A 22,912-nucleotide genomic window follows, 5' to 3' on the forward strand; every position below is an offset into this window, starting at 1 on the left:
CTAATACAGTACACTGGTATCAGTAGAATGGGACGTTGCTGAAAAGATACCTGAAAATGTGGAAATGACTTTGGAACTGGGTAACAGGCAGAGACTGGAATAGTACCTCCTGTGGAGGAAAATGTGGGAAAGTTTGGAACTCCCTAGAGACTTGTTGAATGGCCAAAATGCTGATAGCAATATGGACAATACAATCCAGGCTGAGGTGGTCACAGATGGAGATGAGGAACTTGTTGGGAACTGGAGCAAAGGTGGCTCTTGTTATGTTTTAGCAGAGAGACTGCTGGCGTTTTGCCCCCGCCCTAGAAATTTGTGGATGATTTAGGGTATCTGGTGGAAGAAATTTCTAAGCAGCAAAGTATTCAAGAGGTTACTTGGGTATTGTTAAAGGCATTCAGTTTAAAAAGAGAAACAGCATGAAAGTTCAGAAAATTTGCATCCTGACTATGCAATAGAAAAAAACATTCTCTGGGGAGAAATTCAAGCTGGCTGCAGAAATTTACATAAGTAGCAAGGAGCCTAATGTTAATCCCCAAGACCATGGAGAAAATGTCTCCAGGCCATGTTAGAGACCTTCATGGCAGCCCCTCCCATCACAGGCCTAGAGGGCCAGGAGGAAAAAGTGGTTTCATGGGATGGGCCCAGGTCCCTGTGCTGTGTGCAGCCTAGGGACTTGGTGCCCTGTGTCCCAGCCACTCCAGCCATGGCTAAAAAGAGCCAATGTACAGCTCAGGCTATGACTCCAGAGGGTGGAAGCCCCAAGCCCTGGCAGCTTCCATGTGGTATTAAGCCTGTGGGTGCACAGAAGTTACGAATTGAGGTTTGGGAACCTCCGCCTAGATTTCAGAAGATGTTTGGAAATGCCTGGATGCCCAGGCAAAAGTTTGCTGCAGGAGCAGGGCCTTCATGGAGAACCTCTGCCAGGACAGTGCAGAAGGGAAATGTGGGGTGGAGCCCCCACACAGAGTCCCTAGTGGGGTGCTGCCTAGTAGATCTGTGAGAAGAGGGCCACCATCCTTCAGGCCCCAGAATCATAGGTCCACCGACAGCTTGAACCGTGCACCTGGAAAAGCCATAGACACTCAATGCTAGCCCATGAAAGCAGCCGGGAGGGAGGCTATACCAGGCAAAATCACGGGTGGAGCTGCCCAAGATCATGGGAACCCACCTCTTACATCAGCGTAATCTGAATGTGAGACCTGGAGTCAAAGGAGATAATTTTGGAACTTTAAAGTTTAACTGCCCTGTTGGATTTCAGACTTGCATGGGTCCTGTAACCCCTTTCTTTTGGCCAGTTGTCTCCCATTTGGAATGGCTGTATTTACCCAATACCTGTATCCACATTGTATCTAAGAAGTAACTAGCTTGCTTTTGATTTTACATGCTCATAGGCAGAAGGAACTTGCTTTGTCTCAGATGAGACTTTGGACTGTGGACTTTTGGGTTAATGCTGAAATGAGTTAAGACTTTGGGGTACTATTGGGAAGGCATGGTTGGTTTTGAAATGTGAGGACATGACATTTGGAGGGGCCAGGGCGGAATGATATGGTTTGGCTGTGTCTCCACCAAATCTCAACTTGAATTGTATCTCCCAGAATTCCCACATGTTGTGGGAGGGACCCCGGGGGAGGTAATCAAATCATGGAGGCCAGTCTTACCTGTGCTATTCTCGTGATAGTGAATAAGTCTCACAAGATCTGATGGGTTTATCAGGGGTTTCCGCTTTTGCTTCCTCCTCATTTTTCTCTTGCCACCACCATGTAAGAAGTGCCTTTCACTTCCCGCCATGATTCTGAGGCCTCCCTAGCCATGTGGAGCCATAAGTCCAATTAAATCTCTTTCTGTTCCCAGTTTTGGGTTTGTCCTTATCAGCTGTGTGAAAACAGACTAATGCATAGAGATAATATATTTTTATTAACATGCATGGCTATGTGACTTTCGGCAAGTTATTTATTTTGTTTCACAAGATTGTTGTTAGTATTAAAAGAAATAATAGACTGCAGCTTCCAGTCACGATGGAGTAACAAGGATCAGATTTACTCTCCTTGAAACAACTAAAAACTTGGACAAAATATTTGAAAAAACAGCTCTCGAGACAGTGAGCATCAAATATGAAGTATGATGATTCCTGAGAGATGGAAAAAATGAGGTGATTCCTATGGTTGCCTCAACTTACCGCCTAAAGAAAGTTTCTAGATCATGCTACAAAGAGGAGAAACCCAGGCAGAGCCAACTGGTCTCCTTGAGTTGAAAAGATGGAGCTGTGAGACCAGGGAGGCCAAAGCATCTGGGATTCACAGAACAAGTTACCAGAGAGGAGTGAGCTTCAGGAGATCTTCACAGGGTGCCCCTTGAGTATGTAGAAGACTACTAATCAGTACATGCATAAGAGGAAACTGAAGCTTGGGAAATAACCACCTGAAATGATTAGTGGGAACAATAACTGGTACGCACAGTTCCTGTTCTCAACAACCTTCATGGTACTAACACCATGAGTACTAAAAACCATCTTCCCTTAATAGTGGGGGGAAATTTCAGATGTAAAGCTGTTCTGGTCCTGCCTAACAAAGCAGGATGCGAAGGGATCAAACTACTTTCCAAGTACTTTAACTGTGTCCTAGAACAAAATTCCAAGTCTGCTTATAGGAATACAAAAATATCTGGCACTGACACAAAGAAATGGCTGACATCCTATCAAAAATGATCAAAGGCAAGAAAATATATATTAAAGAGAAAGCAAGAAAATACACCATATGTTAAAGAGAAAAATCAGGTGAAACTGACCCAGGATTGACACAGTGATGGATTTAGTAGACAAGGACATCATTAATAGAGTTATTATAACTGTATTGCACCTGATGAAAGAGCTATACTAGAAAGAGTGAACATGCTAAGTAGAGACATGGAAACCATTTTTTTAAAAAAAATTCTAGACATGAAGACTATACAGCTGAAATGAAAAATACACTGGATGAGATTAGAGGATATGATACATTGTAGAAAATGGATTAGTGAGCCAAAAGACATAGCAAAAGAACTATCCAAAATGAAACTAGAGAGAAAAAGAAGGCTTAAAAAAGAAGAGCATTTGTGAGTTGTGGTACAACTTTAGGTAGCCCACCATACAATATGCATGTAATTGGAGTTGCCAAAGGAAAGGAAAGGAAGCAGCAGAAAAAGAGAAGAATGAGTAATAACTGAAAATTTTCCAAATTTGATAAAAACTATAAACCAATAGACCCAAGAAACTCAGTGAACCCCAAACACACAAAAAAAAGATGAATGAGGCTGGGTATGGTGGCTTACGTCTCTAATCCCAGCAGTTTGGAGGCCAACATGGGTAGATCACTTGAGGTCAGGCCAACATGGTAAAACCCCATCTCTACAAAATATAAAAAAATTAGCCGGACATGATGGCATGCGCCTGTAATTCTAGCTACTTGGAAGACTGAAGCAGGAGAATTACTTGAACCCGCGAGGCTGAGGTTGTAGTGAGCTGAGATAGTGCCATTGCACTCCAGCCTAGCCAACAAAGCAAGGACTCCGTCTCAAAAAAAAAAAGAAAAGAAAAGAAAAGATGAATGAAATTACATCAAGTCATATCATAATCAAAATGCTTTTTAAAACTAGTTGTGGGAAGGAAAATCTTAAAAGCAGAGAAAAATATATATTCATTATTATGCATAGAGAATGCAAATAGGTCTGAAAGCAGATTTTCCATTGGAAGCAATGCAAACCACAGACAGTAAAGTAACATCACTAAAATACCAAAAGAAAAGTTTTATAAAATTTGAATTCTGTGACTTGAGATAATTTCTTTCAAAAATGAAGGCCAAATGAATATTTTTAAAAAGATACACAAAAACTGAAATAACTCATCAACAAATAACCTTCACCACAAGAAATGTCACAGGGTGCTTTTTTCGCATTAGGAAAATGACACCAGATGAAAACCTGGGTTGACATAAGAGAATAGAGAAGGAAATGCTAACCACATGGATAAATATGTCTCTTTAAAAGATAACTTCTTAAAGCATCAACAACAATATTTTGTGGAGTTTATAGCAATATATGACAACAATAACAATAATACTAAGGAAGCTTGGAGGGGAGAAATGAAAGGAGTATTGTAAGGTTTTGATAGTATAGAAGAAATGGTATAATGAAGAGTTATAGCCAATAAGCCAACAAGGAATATAAAATAGCATTATAAAATACCCAATCTAGGCCAGGCGCAGTGGCTCGTGCATATAATCCCAGCACTTTGGGAGGCCAAGGCTGGCGGATTACCTGAGGTTGGCAGTTCAAGACCAGCCTGGCCAACATGGTGAAACCCCATCTCTACTAAAAAATACAAAAAAAAAAAAAAAATTTAGCCGGGCATGGTGTCGGGCAGTTGTAGTCCCCGCTACTTGGGAGGCTGAGTCAGAGAATCACCAGAACCCAGGAGACAAAGGTTGCAGTGAGCCAAGATTGTACCACTGCACTCCAGCCTGGGTGACAGAGCGAGATTCTGTCTCAAAAAAAAAAAAAAAAAAAATCCAATCTAAGAGAAGGCAGAAAAGTAAATTGCAGTGTGGTAGATTAATAATTACAGTAAGTATATGTTGGTCTGAACATTGCAATTATAAAGCACAGTCTTTCAGATTGTATAATACAGCAAGATCCAACTATATTCTGCTTACTTAAAAAAGTACACTTTAGGTATATAAGGACATTAGCAGGTAAAAATAGTGGAAAAATATATACCAGGCTAAAACGTAGTAATGTTAAGATGTCAGTTCTCCCCAAATTGATATGTAGAGTTGGTTCAATCCCATGTATCCTCCCAGCAGGGCTTTAAATAAAAAAGAAAAAAGGACAACTTTATTCTAAAAATTGGGAATGCAAAGGAGCTAGAAGAGTCAAAACTGCATTGAAAAAGAAAGTTAGAGGAGTTACTCTATCTGATTTCAAGAATTAATACCAAGCAATAATAATCAAGACAGTAGGGTCTTGGCATCACTATTGACAAATAGATCAATGGATCAGAATTAGAGTCTAGAAAGAGACTCATCATATATGTGTATATATATGGTAAATTGATTTTTGAGAAAAATGCAAAGTCAGTTGAGTAAAGAAAAGATAGTCTTTTCCACAGATGATGCTGGAACAATTTGATAGCCATATATAGTACCCAAATAAAAAGGAGTTTAAGTGCATATCTTGCACTGTATTAAAAAATTAATTGAAAGTCTTCATAGAATTAAATGTAAAACAGAACTATAAAATTTCTAGGTATAAATACAGGAGAAATCTTTGTGACTTCAGATTAGGTAAAGATTTCTTAAATACACCACCAAAAAAGCCTGATTCCTAAAAGAGGAAATTGGCAGAGTATGGTGGCTCATGTCTGTAATCCCATCACCTTGGGAGACCAAGGCAGGCAGATCCCTAGAGCCTAGGAGTTTGAAGCTGCAATGAGCTACAATCCTGCCACTGCATTCCAGCCTGGATGACAGAGCAAGACCCTGTCTCTTAAAAAGAAAAAGAAAAAGGAGAAGGAGAAGAAAGAAGTAGGAGAAGAAGAAATTGATGGATGGGATTTCATCAGAAGTCCAATTGGACTTTACATATAAAATTTGCAAACTGTATATGAAATAAATTACTTTTGTTAAAGAACTCTGGAAACTCAATTTTGAGAAAAAAATCTAATAAAAATTGGCAACAGATTTGAATAATCCATTTTACCAAGGAAGATATATGGATAATCAGTACATGAAAAGATGCTCAACACCATTATTCATTAGGGAAATATGGACCACAATGAGACACCACCACACACCACTAGAATTTTGAAATTGAGAAGACTGACTCTACCAAGTGATGGTTGGAATGTAGAGCAACTGTAACTCTCATACCCTACTGGTGGGAAAGTAAAAACACTTTGGAATAACTTGGTAGTTTCTTAAAAAGTTAAACATATATTTACCATATGACTTGGCTATTTCAATTCTAGATATTTACCCAAGAGATATGAGAGCACATATTTATACAAAGATGTGTACCTGAATGTTCATAGCCCCTTTTATAATAGCAAAAATTGGAAATAATTTGAACCTTTATTGATAGGTGAATGCATAAAGAAATTATGGTATATCCTTACAGTGGAATACTACCTAGCAATAAAACAAAATGAATTGTTGATAGACATAATAACATTGATAAGTTTCAAACTAATTGTGTGCTGGATTTAAAGGCCAGATATATTAAATATATACACTTTATTGTAGTTCAATTATACCTCAATAAAGCTGTCTGAAAATGTTTTAGGAAAAGATAGGAGTAACACATGTGCTTGGCACAATGTAGACATTTTAGTAAATAGTGTATCTTTCTTTACATTGTTATTTTGACTCTCTCTCATTATACTGTAGGATCCTTGAAGTCAAGAACTATATCTTTTCATCTTTTTATTCTCAACTTGTAACACAGTACCTTAAATAGAAGATATAGTTTATAAAAGTTTTTGAACAAATGAAGGTAATAAATTTTGGATGATTGAATGTAATGACAAGACTCTGTAAAGGGCCCAGTAGTACTCTAGCACCATTTCCCTATGAGATGTGAAGTTATTTCAACTGTACATTCTTGTACATTCGCTTTAAACAGGAAATTCCAATTACTGTCTTATAAGTAGTTTAAAGGTTATTTTATATTCTTTTTGTATAAAGAAAACATATAATAATATGGAATTGAGGACAATATCAAAAAGTCTAAATGTAATCTTAAATCTGATCTAAATTTTTTTTTTTTTTTCTTGAGATGGAGTCTTACTCTGTCTGGAAGCAGGAGTGCAGTGCATAATCATAGCCCACTGCAACCTCAAACTCCTGGGCTCAAATAATCCTCCTGCCTCTGCCTCCCAAGTACCTGGGACTACAGGCTTATACTTGTAGTGCAACTAATGGCTGATTGTTTTCTTGTGTAGAGACAGGATCTTGCTTTATTAGGCTGATCTTGAACTCCTGGCTTCAAGCAATCCTCCTGCCTCGGCCTCCCAAAATGCTGGGATTACAGTCGTGAGTCGCCACACCCACCCCAAATGTTGTTTCTCTTGTTTTAAAAAAAAAAAAATTGAATTTTTGTGATTACATAGTAGGTGTATATATTTATGAGGTACGTGAAATATTTTAATATAGGCATGCAATGCTTAATAATCATATCAAGGTAAATGGGGTATCCATCCCCTCAAGCATTTATCCTCTGTGTTACAAACAATCCGTTTATACTCTTAGGTATTTTTAATTTAATTTTCTTTGTTACCATATCTTAATTTTGATTTTTTGAAACATTGCACATCTAATTTTGTTTCCAAGTTTGAGTTCTTTTTAGCTCAGTCACAGTCTTTTCTTTCAGACTTTCTACTTTTCTCTCGTTAACCTCAAAAGTGTTGTTGGCAGATGGAATGGCTTTAAGAATTTCCATAGTGGTGGCCAGGGGTTTAGGGAGCTTAATACAAATAGAAGTGAGAAACATAAACAAATGATTTCAATAGTTTAGTATGTAAACTAGTTTATATAAGGATAGGCTTCTCTCTTATCATTAATATATACTCATGGGTGGCTCAAAGGATTATGCTGGTTTTGAATGTGTGCTTTGGCAGTATTTTGAGAATCTAGACATGCAGTAATTTATAAGGAACTCAAGGGATAAGAATAAATCCAGTCAGGAAAAACTCTAGACATTGAGAATGGTCATCTCCACAAGCCATTATGAGACTGACCTATCATTTGGTTAATCTTAGAAGTTTTTGTGTTTTTTTTTAAATTATTTTATTTTATTTTACTTTACTTTTTATTTTAGAATCTGGGGATACATGTGCTTTTTTGTTACATGTTTACTACATGTATAATGATGGGGTCGGGCTTCTAGTATACCATGATCCACATATTGGACATTGTACCCAATAGGTAACTTTTCACCCCTCACTCCCCTCCCAACCTCCTCTCTTTTGGAGTCTCTAGAGCCTGTTTCCTCCATCTTTATGTCTATGTTTACCATTTGTGTAGCTTGGCTTTCACTTATAACTGAGAACATGTGATATTTGACTTTCTGTTTCCATGTTAGTTCACTTAAGGCAATGGCCTACAGCTTCATCCAGGTTGCTGCAAAGGACATGATTTGGTTCTTTTTTTATGGCTGCATAGTAGTCCGTAGTGTACATATACCACATTTTCTTTATCTAATCAACTATAAGTGGGCACTTAGGTTGGCTTCATGACTTTGATATTGTAAATAGTGCTGCAATAAACATACAATTTCAGGTGTCTTTTTTATAGAATGATCTCTTTTTCTTTGGGTAATGGGATTACAGGATTGAATGGTAGTTCTATTTTTATTTCTTTGAGATATCTCCTACTGTTATCCACAGCGGTTGAACTAATTTAAATCCCCATCAACTGTTTGAGCATTCCCTTTTCTCTGCATCCATGTTAACTAACGTCTGTTGTTTATTTAACTTTTTAATAATAGCTAATCTGAGTGGTGTAAGATGGTATCTCAGTGTAGTTTTAATTTACATTTCTCTGATGATTAGCAATGTTGAGCATTTTTTTCATGTGTTTGTTGGCCACTTGTATTTCTTCTTTTGAGAAATTTCTGTTCATATTCTTTGCCCAGTTTTTAATGGGACTGTTTGTGGTTCTCTTCTCTAAACCTAAGGCTTACAAATGGAGTTAAGTAGTCCAGCCCCATTTGCTCCCACCAAAGGATTATTACTAGTTTTAGCAATTTTAAGCCCTATGTGATACAAATTTCTAGCAGCACTATAGTTTTCTTTTATCCAGTCAAAATTGTGGTATAGTATCTGTACTGACTTTGTTTTCTTATTATTAATAATAGTCAGCTTTAACTTTAATATGGTCTTTAAAAACTTACACTGAAAGTTTACATTATTCTTACTGCTTTTTTTTTTTTTTTTTTTTTTTGAGACAGGGTCTCCCTCTGTCGCCCAGGCTGGAGTGCAGTGGCACGATCTCAGCTCATTGCAACATCTGCCTCCCGGGTTCAAGCGATTCTCCTGCCTCAATCTTCTAAGTAGCTGGGATTACATGCATGTGTCACCACGCCTGGCTAATTTTTGTATTTTTGGTAGAGACGGGGTTTCACCATATTGGTCAGGCTGCAGGCTGGTCTGGATCTCCCGACCTCAGGTGATCCGCCTGCCTTGGCCTCCCAAAGTGCTAGGATTACAGGCTTGAGCCATGTGCCCTGGCTCTCACTGCTCTAATGATGTCAACGCTACAATTTATGTTTTAAGGGAATCATATTTATATTCTCTGTGATTCTATTTTTGTGATATTCTTTAATTATGTACTGTTGATGTTGGGTGTTGGGTTTTTTGTTTGTTTGTTTGCTTGCTTAAACAATAGAAATATATTTTCTTTTTTTTTTTTTTTTTTTTTTTTTTTTTGAGAAAAGCTCTGGCTCTATCACGCAGGCTGGAGTGCAGTGGTGCGATCTCAGCTTACTGCAATCTTCACCTCCCAGGCTCAAGCTATCTTCCTACCTCAGTCTCCCAAGTAGCTGGGACCACAGGTGCATGCCACCATGCCTGACTAATTTTTGTGTTTTTTGTAGAGATGGTGTTTTGCCATATTGCCCAGGCTGGTCTCGAGCTTGTGAGCTCAAGCGATCTGCCCGCCTTGGCCTCCCAAAGTGCTAGGATTACAGGCATGAGCCACCATGCCCAGCCTAGAAATATGTTTTCTCATTGTCCTGGAGACTAGAGGTTCAAGATCAAAGTGTTAGTAGGATTGGTTCCTTCTGAGGCCTCTCTTCTTGGCTTGCAGATGGCTGTCTTCTTTCTGTGTCTTCCCATGGTCTTCTGTCTGTAGAAATAGTGTTTTTTAATGGAATGTTTTTTCCTCATTAAGTTTCTATCATATAAAGTACTTGTGACATAATGCTCTTAAACATGTCCCTGTTTAAAATTTTTTTTGAGAAATCGCTATATTCTGTGCATCTGTATTTGGTAATACTGTTTATTCACTAAGGTATAATTTCTGGTTCTGAATAACAATACCATTTACCAATTTTAGATGAAATTTGTACTGATCCTGGAGTCTAATACATGGTAAAATAACTAAAGCATTAGAAATTTTAGCACGCAGGCCCCAAAGGTATTTTCATTCTAAGCCAGCTAGTATGATAGGTAACTAAAAATGGGTTGGTATAAAATATTTTTTTTTAATTCTATATTCTGTTTCTTTCTTCCTCCTTAATCCTTTCTTTAAAAAATAACTATAGGTAGCAGTCACAATGAAGCCAACATAAATGAGACTGCTTTCTCTTCATTTTCATTTTCATCTCCAACTGAGCTACTTTTTCTGAGCCAGGCAGCTACTGATGCAGATAGACAGGTGGGATGCAGAGGGTTTCAGCCAAGAGGCCTGTGGTGATGCTTTCCCTCTTCTGAGATGAACTCAAGCCTAGAAACAATGGAAGGGAGCCCTCCTGCAAGGTTTGAGGAGCAGGTCACTGAGAGGAAAAACACTACAACCCAAGAATCCTATATCCATTCAACTTATTCACCAGTCACAGTAAGAAAAGGCTATTTGCAGATGGGCAAAAAGTGAGTGAACATTTGCATCTGCACAACCTATTCAAGAAAAAGGCTTGAGCAATAAATATAAGCAAAGTAAAACTATTTATAAAATACGGATTACTTTTAAAAGTTTGATCAATGTAACAATATATCCCCATAGTTGGAGTTCATCCCTATATTTCATAAATAAAATTTAGCAAGTTACGTCTGCATAGGCAAATATTTTTAGAATCAAATTTCATTTACTGGGTCAAGTATGTTATTTTGGACAGTTTTTTTTAAACAGAATCAAAACTCTATATGCATTTATATCTGTGTGCATTAATTGATTTTATTTCCTGAGTATCCTAGTGGTTTAGTTAGAATGATCCTGAGATTTGGAGTCAGAGTGTTAGTTTTAGTTCATCATGCAAGTAGAGGCAAGTAACTAAACTGCTGTTATTTCCTGGTTTTCTTTGTCTTTGAAATATGAATCCTGTATTATAAATTGTTGGAATTATTAGTGAAAAATAAATATATCTTAACGGGTATATATATTATAAACATTAGCCATCAAGACTTTCCTAGCTGGGCATAGTGGCTCACATCTGTAGTCCTAGCTCTTTGGGAGGCCAAGGTTGGGAGGATTACTTGAGGCCAGGAGTTTGAGACCAGCCTGGGCAAGATGGTGAGACACCAACTCTATGAAACAACAGAAAAAAGGAGCTGGGTGTGGTGGTGCACACCTGTAGTCCTAGCTACTCAGGGAACTGAGGCAGGAAGATGAGCCCAGGAGTTCAACACTGCAGTGAGCCATGATCACACTACTGCATGTTAGCCTAGGCAACAGAGGGAAACCCAATCTCTTACAAAAAAAAAAAAAAGAAGCTTTCCTTAGGAATGGTAGTGACTATATCTTCAAGATAATGATTATAGATGTGGAAATGAAGAAATCTTCCAGGGAGGGAGATTTCATGGGGTAGAAGACTTTGACAGTATTGCTATTAATATTTTATTGAATGTTGGGTATACATTATTATGTATATATTTTCTGTCTTAAGTATTTCTTAATTGGTAAAAAAAAAAAAAAAAAAAAAAAAAATCTTGCTCGTGAAATATCTTAACCAGTAAAATGTCTAGGATTTTTCTATCAAAAGACACTACTTACAAGGACACTCTGACGTGTATGCTTCCTAATTCTTCACTTGCTTAGGATCTGCTTGAATCTGGCCCATAAAAGTACTGTATTTACCACATTCTGTACTGGTTTTCATGGTGACTTAAATGCTTGTGAAAATAAAATATTTCATAACCCTGGGCTTGCATTTCTGCATGACCACAATCAGTTGGTGCTGGGTATTAGCTGCTTCCTTTAATTGGGGCATGTGCTTCAGAGTTCTCCACACTTCTCTGTGCTTTCTGATACTAATGTCAAATGTCATTTGCCATTTATCATCATAAATGTGTGCATTAATGGCTTGATACCTGAGACATTTTAGTTTATGACTTTTATATTCAGTAGATATCACAGTCTTCTACTGATACTTTGCTTTGATATTTTAATTTGATGTCACATATTTCCAATACTTCATAACTTTATAAAACATGATTACATACATTTTCCCTTAAACATATGACATAAAGTACTCTTTATTGGTTGTCATCTCCTCCTTCTCTAGTAACCAATCAGTCCTTTTGTTTTACCAAGTAAATATTTCTCAGATCTGTGTTGTCCTGTTTGACCTTTCTGCTATTGTTTCAGCTCAGGCCCTCCTCTCACCTGAAATTCATTAATTGCCACCTAACTGAGCTCCTTGCCTCTAGACACATTATTTTCAATTCATCCTCAAAAATATTGCTAAAGTGATGTATCAAAGTGCAGATATGATCACATCACCCCTTTGTTTAAAGTTTTTCTAAGTCTCCTCATCTTCCATGGCAGGGGTTGGCACACTTTTTCTTTAAGGTCCAGATAGATACTTTAGACTTTGTTGGTCCTAAGATTCCTGCTACAAATAATGAACTCCTATTGGTGAGTTGATCGCAAAAGCCAGTAGGCACTATGTAAACAAATGGCATGGCCTATGTCCCAGTAAAACTTATTTACGAAACCAGGCCACTGGTCCAGGTCTATAGTCTCTTAATCCCTGTTCTGTGATATAAAAGATTCTCCCAGTTTCTCACTTGTCTCATCTACCACTCTTCAATCTTGTTTCCTGTAGGTTTTTCAGAAGGACCATTCAAATTCTTAAACTTTTCTGAGCACAACATCGTCTTTCTATATCCAGTTATTTATTTTATGCAAGCTGGGTTTCCTTTTACAAATAGCAAAATATTCTAGTGTATCACGTAAATTATGAATTTTGAAGTGATAAATGGGGTTATTTTGTTTATTGCAGACAACTTTATAAAAGGTTTGAAGTCTCAAGTATGGACAACTGTTTTTTTTAACAGGTCTTTAGTAAAAAGTCATAGTCTTGACATAATTCATGACATAATTTGTTGTTTAATATGTTATCCAAAAATCTCAGAGTGCAGTCGCTGGTAGGAAATTAGTTTAGTTTCTTTTTCTTTTCTTTTCTTTCTTTTCTTTTTAATGAAGTCTCACTCTATTGCCAGGCTGGAGTGCAGCGGCGCGATCTTGGCTCACTGCAACCTCCCGGGTTCAAGCAATTCTCCTGCCCCAGCCTCCCAAGTAGCTGGGACTTTAGGTGCCTGCCACCATGCCCAGCTAATTTTTGTATTTTTCGCAGAGACAGGGTTTCACCATGTTGGCCAGGATGGTCTCGATCTCTCGACCTCGTGATCCACCCACCTCGGCCTCCCAAAGTGCTGGGATTACAGGCGTCAGCCACTGAGCCCGGCTGGAAATTAGTTTAGTTTCATTGTTATCAACTGTATTGAATCAAGGTTCAGAAAAAACAATTTTAGGACAGTTCATAGGAGTTGGAAGCATATAAGCCAAATTGTATCCTATCTTCATCACAGTTGTTCCTTTAAATTCCAGTTAGGAAAGCAGAAAATTGGTTTTAGAGTCTGACTTGCCTGAAATATTGAACTTAAAGGTTGCTATTTAAATTCTCATAGATTGCTTGCCTGTTTCTATGTGCAAAGAAATAACACAATGTAAGAATATGTTGTTAAATGTGTGTGCTTTGCCTTGTTATTAAATTTCAGTTAATTATGTTATTGTAATTGGTACAATGTTGGATAGTAAGCAAAACTTTTTCCAGGAAAAAAAAAATGAAAGCAGCTTATCATTGTTGCATCATATAGACAAATGCAAGATGTGATGGATTTTAATATAAATTATGTTAAAGCTCTTTAAATTTCCTAATATTTGCAAACAAATGCATTCATTTAAAACTCCGTCTATTAAAACTGACCTGTAAATGTCTTGTATGGTTGATTTTTTTTTTTTTCTTCTTTTTTAGCCACCAGCTGAACAGGCCAAAGCCAGACTACAGCTGGTTCTTGAAGCTGCTGGTAAGTGTTGATAATTAACTTTTATTAAATGAAGAAGTGACAGGTAAACCCTAGGCTGGTAGCATGCTTAGAAATGAGTCAAAAAGAAAACTATTTTTATATATCCTCACAAATTTATCAGATCTAGATTATATGTATGGCCATATATTATCTGAAATATTTATTGCTGCAGTATAATGCTAAGTGTATTGCTAACAGGTCATTCTTTACCTTTTCATTTATAAAATTGGCTTCAGTTTTAGTTTTTTATTTTGACGAAGCCCAGTTGATTAATTTGTCTTTTATGTACTATGGTTTTGGTGACATGTTTAAGAATTCTTTGACTAATCCCAGATTATGATTTTTTTCTTACATTTTCTTTCTTTTGAAAGAAAAATTAAAATGGAGTCTTAAATGTAACATGTAAAACCATAAAACTTTATATTTTATGGCTTTTATTTATATAAAATATAACTTTATATTTTATGGTTTTGCACGTTGCATTTGAGACTAACTCTTCCATTTTAATTTTTTAAATAAGGTGTAAAGTTTAGGTTGAGATTGTCATTATTCTAAAGAAAATGAGATGAGTGTCATTTAGTCATTTCCCCGGTTACATTGGACTAACTCACTGGACTGTATGTTCTGGATACCATGTACTCTTTAAGTGCTGTATGTGTTATTTCTCAATGGTACTGTAATGCTTTGACTTTGATTTTAGATATCATGTTCACTTGCACGTAGACATTAAATACTTTACTTTTTAAAAACATATAAGATCTATATTTTCTGAGTACTGATATTTTACTTTGAATCTTAATGTGCTCTTCAAAAATGTATATAACTTATTCAAACAATAAGTCGTAATGAGTAGTGCAGTAGTCCTCTCTTATACATGGTGGATATCTTCCAAGCGTCCAGTTGATGTCTCAAACCATGGGTAGTACAAAACCCTGTATCTATATCTATACTTATCTATCATGTCTAATTTATATCTGTATCTGGATACACACATACATATACACGTGCTGTATTTTTTCCTATACATACATACCTATGATGAAGTTTAATTTATAAATTAGGTAAGAGATCAATAATGATAATAAAATGGAACAATTATAATAATATAGTTTAATAAATATAAATGTGGTTTCTTTCTCTTTCTCTCAAAATATCTTGTACTATAATCACCTATTTTTGGACCACAGTTGACCACAGGTAACTGAAACTACTGAAAATGAAACTGCAGCTGCATATAATGGGGGACTACTGTATATATTTCTTAAAATTTTTTACTATGCAGAGCTCATAATTTCCAGCTGGAAAAATTAGAACTCTATTTTAACATCAAAAGTTAATATCAGACCACCAAATGATAGTAGTTATGTTTTTAGGATTCATTGATCAAGAAAATACATATGTGCATATTGATTCAAGGATCTCTTGCATTAGCTCTTTGTGTTCTCATTTAAAGTGTACACAGTCTAAAGATTGGGAAGTCCAGTATGAACGATATACTAGCTTCCTGAATTACTAATAGAAGTAACTTACCATATAGGTAAAAAGATTGACAAGTGTTTTAGTTTTGATGAAGTGTCTCTGTACTCCTCCTTATTACTCTAAAAATAATTTATAGTTTATGTTTTTATCTTACTTGTTTTATCTTTAGAAAACATTACTTACTAAAATTTTGTTGTTAATTTTTTGTATATTTTCACTCAAATAAAATATACTGTAGGATGTCTAATTAATTTGATTCTTTATCATTTACATAATATGCATTTTGCTTTGAAAAAATATTTCCAGCTCATAATTGAGTATTCCAGCTCATAATTGAATAAACCCTTGCTTTGAAGGAAAATATTTATGCTGCCTAGCACAGAAAATATTTATTTCCACAAATGCAATTTTAAATAATTTTATTTCATAGTTTTATTCAGTTTAAAAAAATATTTAGCATGATTTTGAAGTACATTAGAAAATAGATGTGATACTCCAGACCTCACAGTGTATAACTTGCTTATATCCATCTGAATTGTCATCCCTCACATTTAACTTTAACGTTCTAAATTGTACCTAAGGATAAAGAGCTAGATTCTGTGAATTTGAGAAACGTCCAAAATTATGACAATTTTCAATTTAAAAAATTTATTTTGGCCTAGGTCTAGATAAGCAAAAGACAGACCTTAGCTAAATGTTCAGTTTTTTAAGTCACTCTTTTTTATTGAATATTTATGTTGTTCATCTTTTCTCTCTTACCAGTAACACTGTAATGAACATCCTCTTATACATTGTGTTAGTCATATTTTATTTTATTCTAGTGGAGATTTGTTACTATAGATATGAGTTTGTGAGGTCAGAGGGTATTAACATTTTCAGCTGGTCCAAAAGTAATTGCGGTTTTGGCTAAACCTCAGTTACTTTTGCACCAATTTAATAGAATGGCTTTTTGTACATTTTTGCTGAATTGTTTTATAAAGCTTTGTGCCCCTTTTCATTGCCACTGGTTAAGTAATCGTTTTACTAGAATTGCTTTTTGATACCAGTTCCGTGAATATATTGCACCGTATAATATAACATATTATTACACCTTTTTGAAAAATACCGTTTTATTTTTAATGAGAACTTGTGACATAGTAGAGGGCAAGTAGATGGATAGGTAGTGGAAGAGTACATAGGCAACTTACTGTCAAGGTTCTAGTTCTCTTTTTGGTGTTGAGTTTTAAGGTGTTCATTATATTGTTAAAAATAAGCAAATAAATAAGAAGAACTTGAGACCTGTCTGGTAAGTTTTGCAGTCCAGCCTAGTCTCAAGGTTGAGATAAATGGATAGGGAAGTCTAGTAGTAGCCATTGTCACACTGGAGTTCACTTAGGTTCCTAGGAAAAACACCTTGATTTGGGGACCTTAAAAGTGGGCATGGGCAAAGACTTCAGGCCTTATGCTACATTCTTGAGGCAGGATTCATTTTAGCCTTACAAGCAGCATAACTTGATAGATAAGGTTCATATGTAGATATCCTTCTGATTAGACTTAGTTGTTTACTCTAGCTCTGAGTCCCAGAAGAAAGTTTTATGTTTAACTATTGCATTGTAATTGATTATATTAGTAAATGTTAATAATGTTACTGGTTTGGAATTAAAATCTCTTTCGAATATTTAGCCATGATTTTTAGTGATGTGACTCTGAAAGTCCATATGAAGGACTAAAATAAGATTAAACATGTAACTATAGGGTGTTATGATTATTATATCAAACAAATTTGAGTCTGAGATTTTATTGTATTTGGGTTAGGATCATACTTTATATGTGCTAAACTATTGCATATTTGTACTTTGGTTCAAAACCTTGAACATTTTATCTTTGACTCTTTTATAGGCAATAATTCACCTAGACTTAATGATTCTGATTTTGAAAAATTTTTTGTATTTATCCCTTTATTGTGTCTCCCACTGCCATCTCTTTAGTCTAGATGCCAAACATTTCGCTCACGGCTTATTCCATTACCTCCTAATTGGCTTCCTGCTTCAATTCTATTACTTCTCTAGAGAGACACTAATGAATAGTGGAAAGATCCTAAGCCTGCCATCACCACTTGCTCTCTAACTTTGAGCAATTTAATGTTTATTGTTTAGCCAGAACAGGGTTTTTTAAATCAAATATGACAGATGTGTGTTTTTTTCTAGTTCATTGAGGTGAAATTTACATAACATAAAATTTATTATAATTGCTTAAAGTGAACAATTCAGTGGCATTTAGTACATTCACAGTGTTGTACAACCATCAACTCTATCTAGTTCTAAACAACGCCATCACTCCAGAGTGAAACCCCTTACCTACTAACAGTTTCTCCCCACGTTCCTTTCCCCTAAGCCCTTGACAACCACCATTCTCCCTCTGTCTCTATTTGTCTATTCTGGACATTTCATATAAATGGAATCCTACAATATGTGACCTTGTGTGTCTGGCTTCCTTCATTTAGTATGTTTTGAAGATACAGACACATAATATATCAGTACTTCATACTTTTTTTTTTTTTTTTTTTTTTTGAGACGGAGTCTTGCTCTGTCGCCCAGGTTGGAGTGCAGTGGCCGGATCTCAGCTCACTGCAAGCTCCACCTCCCAGGTTTACGCCATTCTCCTGCCTCAGCCTCCTGAGTAGCTGGGACTACAGGCGCCCGCCACCTCGCCCGGCTAGTTTTTTGTATTTTTAGTAGAGACGGGGTTTCACCGTGTTAGCCAGGATGGTCTCGATCTCCTGACCTCGTGATCCGCCCGTCTCGGCCTCCCAAAGTGCTGGGATTACAGGCTTGAGCCACCGCGCCCGGCCCTTCATACTTTTTTATTGCTAAATAATATGTTATTTATACACACACACACACACACAACTTGTTTATCCATTGATGGAAATTTGGGTTTTTTCTACCTTTGTTCTATTGTGAGTACATTTGAATATGTGTGTATATGTACTTGTTTTGAGTACCTGTTTGGAGGTTTTTTAGGTATATACCTAGGAGGGTGATAGTGGGGTCATTTGGTAATTCTATGTTTAATTTTCTGAGAAACCACAAAACATTTTCCACAGCAGCTGAACCATTTTACTTTCCCACCAATAGCAGTGTATAAAACAGTTCCCCCCAATACCTCAACTACACCATATCACACATTGAAGTTACCTATTTGAAAGTATTTGTATTTGGGGGCTTCTCTTTCCCATAATTTCTTTATCTGTAAGAGGGAAAGATAATAACTACCATGTAGGGCTGTTATGAAAATAATAACACATGAAATACCTAGCCCAGAGCCTGAAAAGTGGTAGCCACCAGAAAATGTGTATTTCATCTTGATTTTTGTGGACACCACTGCCAGATGATTCTTTGGTGTTATTGGATCTTTGGGTTGTTGCTTTTCTGGCCGGAAAACTCTGTGTGGCTGCTGCAACAGAGCAGGTAGCAGCACAGGCACCAGCTCTCTGAGAGGCTGTGGCTGGACCAGGCACACTACAAGCAGCTTCCACAACTGGCACCCAGGAACACGGTGGCACCTGGAAGCTTGAAGATCCCGGGAACTGCAGGGTCCCAAGGAGGGAGCCACAGTCCTGGTTCTAGGAGCTTCTGGATCTGAGCTCCCCAAAGCACCACAGCTCTTCTCTCCTTCTCTTTGCCTGCAACATGGTGAGCAAGGAGCATGTCTCAGTCCTGTTTGTGTTATAGCTCTTTTAGCCTCCCTATTCATTGGGTCCTGAGTTCTTGTCCTGCAACCAGGAAGAATTAGGTGCACAGACAAGTGGAGGGTGAGCAAGATGAAGAGGAGCTTTGTTGAGCAATAGAACAGCTCAGAGGGGACCCAGAGAAGGTAGTTCTTTCCACAGCCAGAGTGTCCTAATGAGTGTTCAGCTCCTGACAGAGAGTAGCTCCTCTCTGCTAGACAGGTTGTCCCAACAAGTGTTCAGTACCCAGCAGAGAGGGTAGCTCCTCTCTGCTACTGGTCATCCCATGGTCTGCAGCTCTCTGCAGAGAGAAGGCCCTAAAGTGGATGTCTCCTCTCTGCAGGCAGGTCATCCCATCATGTCTGCAGCTCTCAGCAGAGAGGAAGCCGTAGAGTGGGTGGCTCCTCTCTGTAGGCAGGTCCTCCCCTTGTCTCTGCAGTGCTCAGCAGAAAAGGTAGCCTTTCTTTGCAACTGGTCCTCCCATCTTCTCTCCATCCTCTTTTCTGCTCTGGCTGAGCCCAGGGCTTTTATGGGCCTTAGATGGGGAGGAAGTGCACACTGATTGGTCCATGGGCAGCCATGGGCAGGCCCAGAAAAGGCACCAGAAGTCCCCACTATGGTCCATAGGACTGGCAGCCCAGCTGCCAGCCTTCAGACCCTCTCTGGATTGAAGGTAGAGCCTCACCTGTCCCCTTCTGCCCAGGAGACCTTCTGCCTCCTGCCACCATCCGTGACACCCAGGCTGCTTGCAATAAGGGATATCTGCAGGTCAGTGCCCAGCCACCCTCAACCCTCCGCCTCCAGCTTCACCTGTAACTTGTGCTTGTCAGTGCCCAAAGTCTGGAGGGGGCCAAGGCAGCAAAGGGCTGGTGTGTCCATGCTGCCCCATGCATGCAGCATGCACACACCTGGCCAGGCTGTGACAGCACCTGGGCCTGGCCCCAGCCCTGCCCCGAGATTGGAGCAGGTGCCAGGAGCGGAGAGAGGCCAGGCAGCAGGAGCAGGCACCCTCAAGCCTGCAAGGGCAAGGCGGAGGCCTTCCTAAGCTAAGAGTGCAGAGACCTGGGTCCACAGCCTCAACTTGGGGGCTACAGCTGTGCTCAGGAGGGCAGGGCTGCTGCCTATTCCTGGCCTCTATCAGCTCCATGGATCATGCAGCCCCAGCTGTGCCCCTCACAGCCTGGGGTGGGGGTTCCAGGTCCTCACTGGGCCCAGGCTGGTGACTGGGGCAGGAGGGATGTCTCTGCAAGCTCCCCCTGTGGCCCCGGCTCTCAGGGATGGCCCGGAGCTCCTCCTCACCCATCTGGCAGCTCTTCTTGATTAAGGTGGTGGTTAGAGGGGGCCTAGGGCGCCTCCCGGAGTGTGCCTGGCCGTTGGGAATGTCAGGCCTGGCAGTCACCCAAATGTGGGGCAGACAGACCCTGGGGACATGGCCCCAGGCAGCCCTTGGCAGAGCATCCTCCCAAGGTACAGGAACCCAGTGCCCTCAGCAGGGTAGCCGTGCTGCTGGCCAGGTCCTCGAAGTGGGCCCTGCTGGCCCCCAAAGCACAGCCCCAGCTCCTGCTCCCTCCCTGCACCCTCCCTTCCTGCTGCAACAGTGGGCAAGAGCAGCAACATGGTGCCAGGGTCCAGAACCACAGAGGCTCTGGGCGTTGGGGCGGGTCTCAACCAGCCATAGGAGGGTGGAGGCGGCACAGCCAGCTGCCTTGGGGACATGGGGCACAGGGGACCCACTACCGCTATTGCTGCTCCCGTAGCCACTTCTGCCGCCACCACCCATGCCTCCCCAACTGTGGACAGCCCACTGCTGCCATCATTGGGTACCATATGTTAATGCCACCCCTTCGCTCAAAATTACTCAGTGGTTCTCACTTGCTTACAAAATCAGTTTTACGTTTCTATGCTTAAGGTTCTAAAGTTCTGTACAGTGGATCCACAACCTTTTCTAACTTTATCTTCTAGAATTCGTTACTGTGCTTTTTTCATTGGTCTTCAAGTTTCCCGTATTCTTTTCTACCTGGGAAGCTTTGCACATTGTTTTTATCTTCTATAAATGCCTTGTTTCTTCCTTTTCCCCCTCTCCAAACACTTCAAGACTCTTCTAAAACAAGATTTCCACATTATTTCCCTGACCATTCCAGTACCTCATCTTTCTCTCCTCCTTTGAATTCTTTTAGTCCTGTCTTTGCACACCATTTATATTGATATTTATTCATACACTGCTGATATTAATATTTAGTTGTTTCATGAACGTTATACTTATTTTTCCAATGAAATAAACTTCCAATGGTCAGGAACTATATATTTAGCCAGACATGGTGGCTCACTCCTATAATCCCAGCACTGTAGGAGGCGAAGAGGGGAGGATCACTTGAGCCCAGGAGTTCGAGACCAGCCTAGGCAACATGGTAAAACCCTGTCTCTGCAAAAAATACAAAAATTAGCCAGGCATGGTGGCACATGCTTCTGGTCCTAGCCTCTTGGGAGGCTGAGGTGGGACAGTTGCTTGTGCCGAAGAAGTCAAGGGTTCCGTGAGCTGTGACTGAGCCACTGCACTCCAGTGCGGGTGACAGAGTGAGACCCTGTCTCAAAAAAAAAATAGAAACTATATTTAAAACCTCTACATCTTTCCCAGCAGTTTTAACAATACCTATAGTAGTACTACATCAGAAAAAATTTTAGCTGTTAATCTTTTGTAAGTCAGTCATCGTAGAGAAACAGAGGATCTAGCTATCTGAAAAACCTTTAGATGTTGGTGTGCTCATTTTGACCGCTGTTTGATGGATTTTATAATAAATATACTAAGATGTTACCTAGCTTCAAAAGCAGAAGATACATGACATAACCTGGCTTTTTACACTTAAACTGTAAGACAGTGCTTGACAGAAAAGACAGTAAAACATGATTATTTCACAGGGGATGGAGGGAAAATAGAAAGTTTAGGTAAGGTCTCCTTTGTCTCCATCACTTTTGCTCTTGCTTTTCTTTGTCTTGATAGCCCAATTCCAAACATTATCTGGATTTTCTGCAAAAACATATTATCATCTTATCCCAAATGTGTTCATGGGTCTAAAGAATTTGGAAGAGAGATTTTTCCAAAAGATAATTTTTATCAGTATGAGAAGACAATACCTGTAACACAAATTTCTTTGAAGCCTCCTCAATACTTTACTTTTAATAGAATTGACACATACACTTTAAAATTATATTTCTAATGTTATAAGAAAAGGTAGAAATTTTTTTGTGTGCATATGTGGTAAAACAACTTATAAAATCTCTGCATAATAGTATTTCATTTTCTGCATAGTATCTACAACTTTTTGTATTGTACCTTATAGTTTTCAAAACACTTTAATAAATCTTTACCTTTTGATTCATATCACTTCACGGAGAGTTAAGTCCAGTTTACAAATATTCTGAAAGCTTAAGTGACTTGTAAAAAATTACAGAGCTAATAAGTGATAGAATCAGGACTTAACTCCAGTGATTTCTGACTCTCCAGCTACTTCTTTTTTTTTTTTTTTTTTTTTTGGACATAGTCTTGCTCTGTCACCCAGGCTGGAGTACAATGGCATAAGCTCAGATCATTGCATCTTCTGTCTTCCAGGTTCAAGAGATTCTCCTGCCTCAGCTTCTCAAGAGCTGGGATCACAGGTGCGCACCACCACACC

The 22,912-nt window shown here is 38.5% G+C and overlaps 1 protein-coding gene across 1 annotated transcript in view; it reads left to right on the forward strand.

Moving 5' to 3' along the window:
* Positions 1 to 22,912, forward strand: part of RSRC1 (arginine and serine rich coiled-coil 1) — a 418,307-nt gene that overhangs the window by 219,687 nt on the left and 175,708 nt on the right. Inside the window, exon 6 of the mRNA XM_074031315.1 lies at positions 14,002 to 14,053. Within this exon, the coding sequence (XP_073887416.1) occupies positions 14,002 to 14,053 (52 nt within the window). The remainder of the gene's footprint in view (positions 1 to 14,001; positions 14,054 to 22,912) is intronic.

Source organism: Macaca fascicularis, chromosome 2 (assembly GCF_037993035.2).
Source record: "Macaca fascicularis isolate 582-1 chromosome 2, T2T-MFA8v1.1".
NCBI classification, from domain to species: domain Eukaryota; kingdom Metazoa; phylum Chordata; class Mammalia; order Primates; family Cercopithecidae; genus Macaca; species Macaca fascicularis.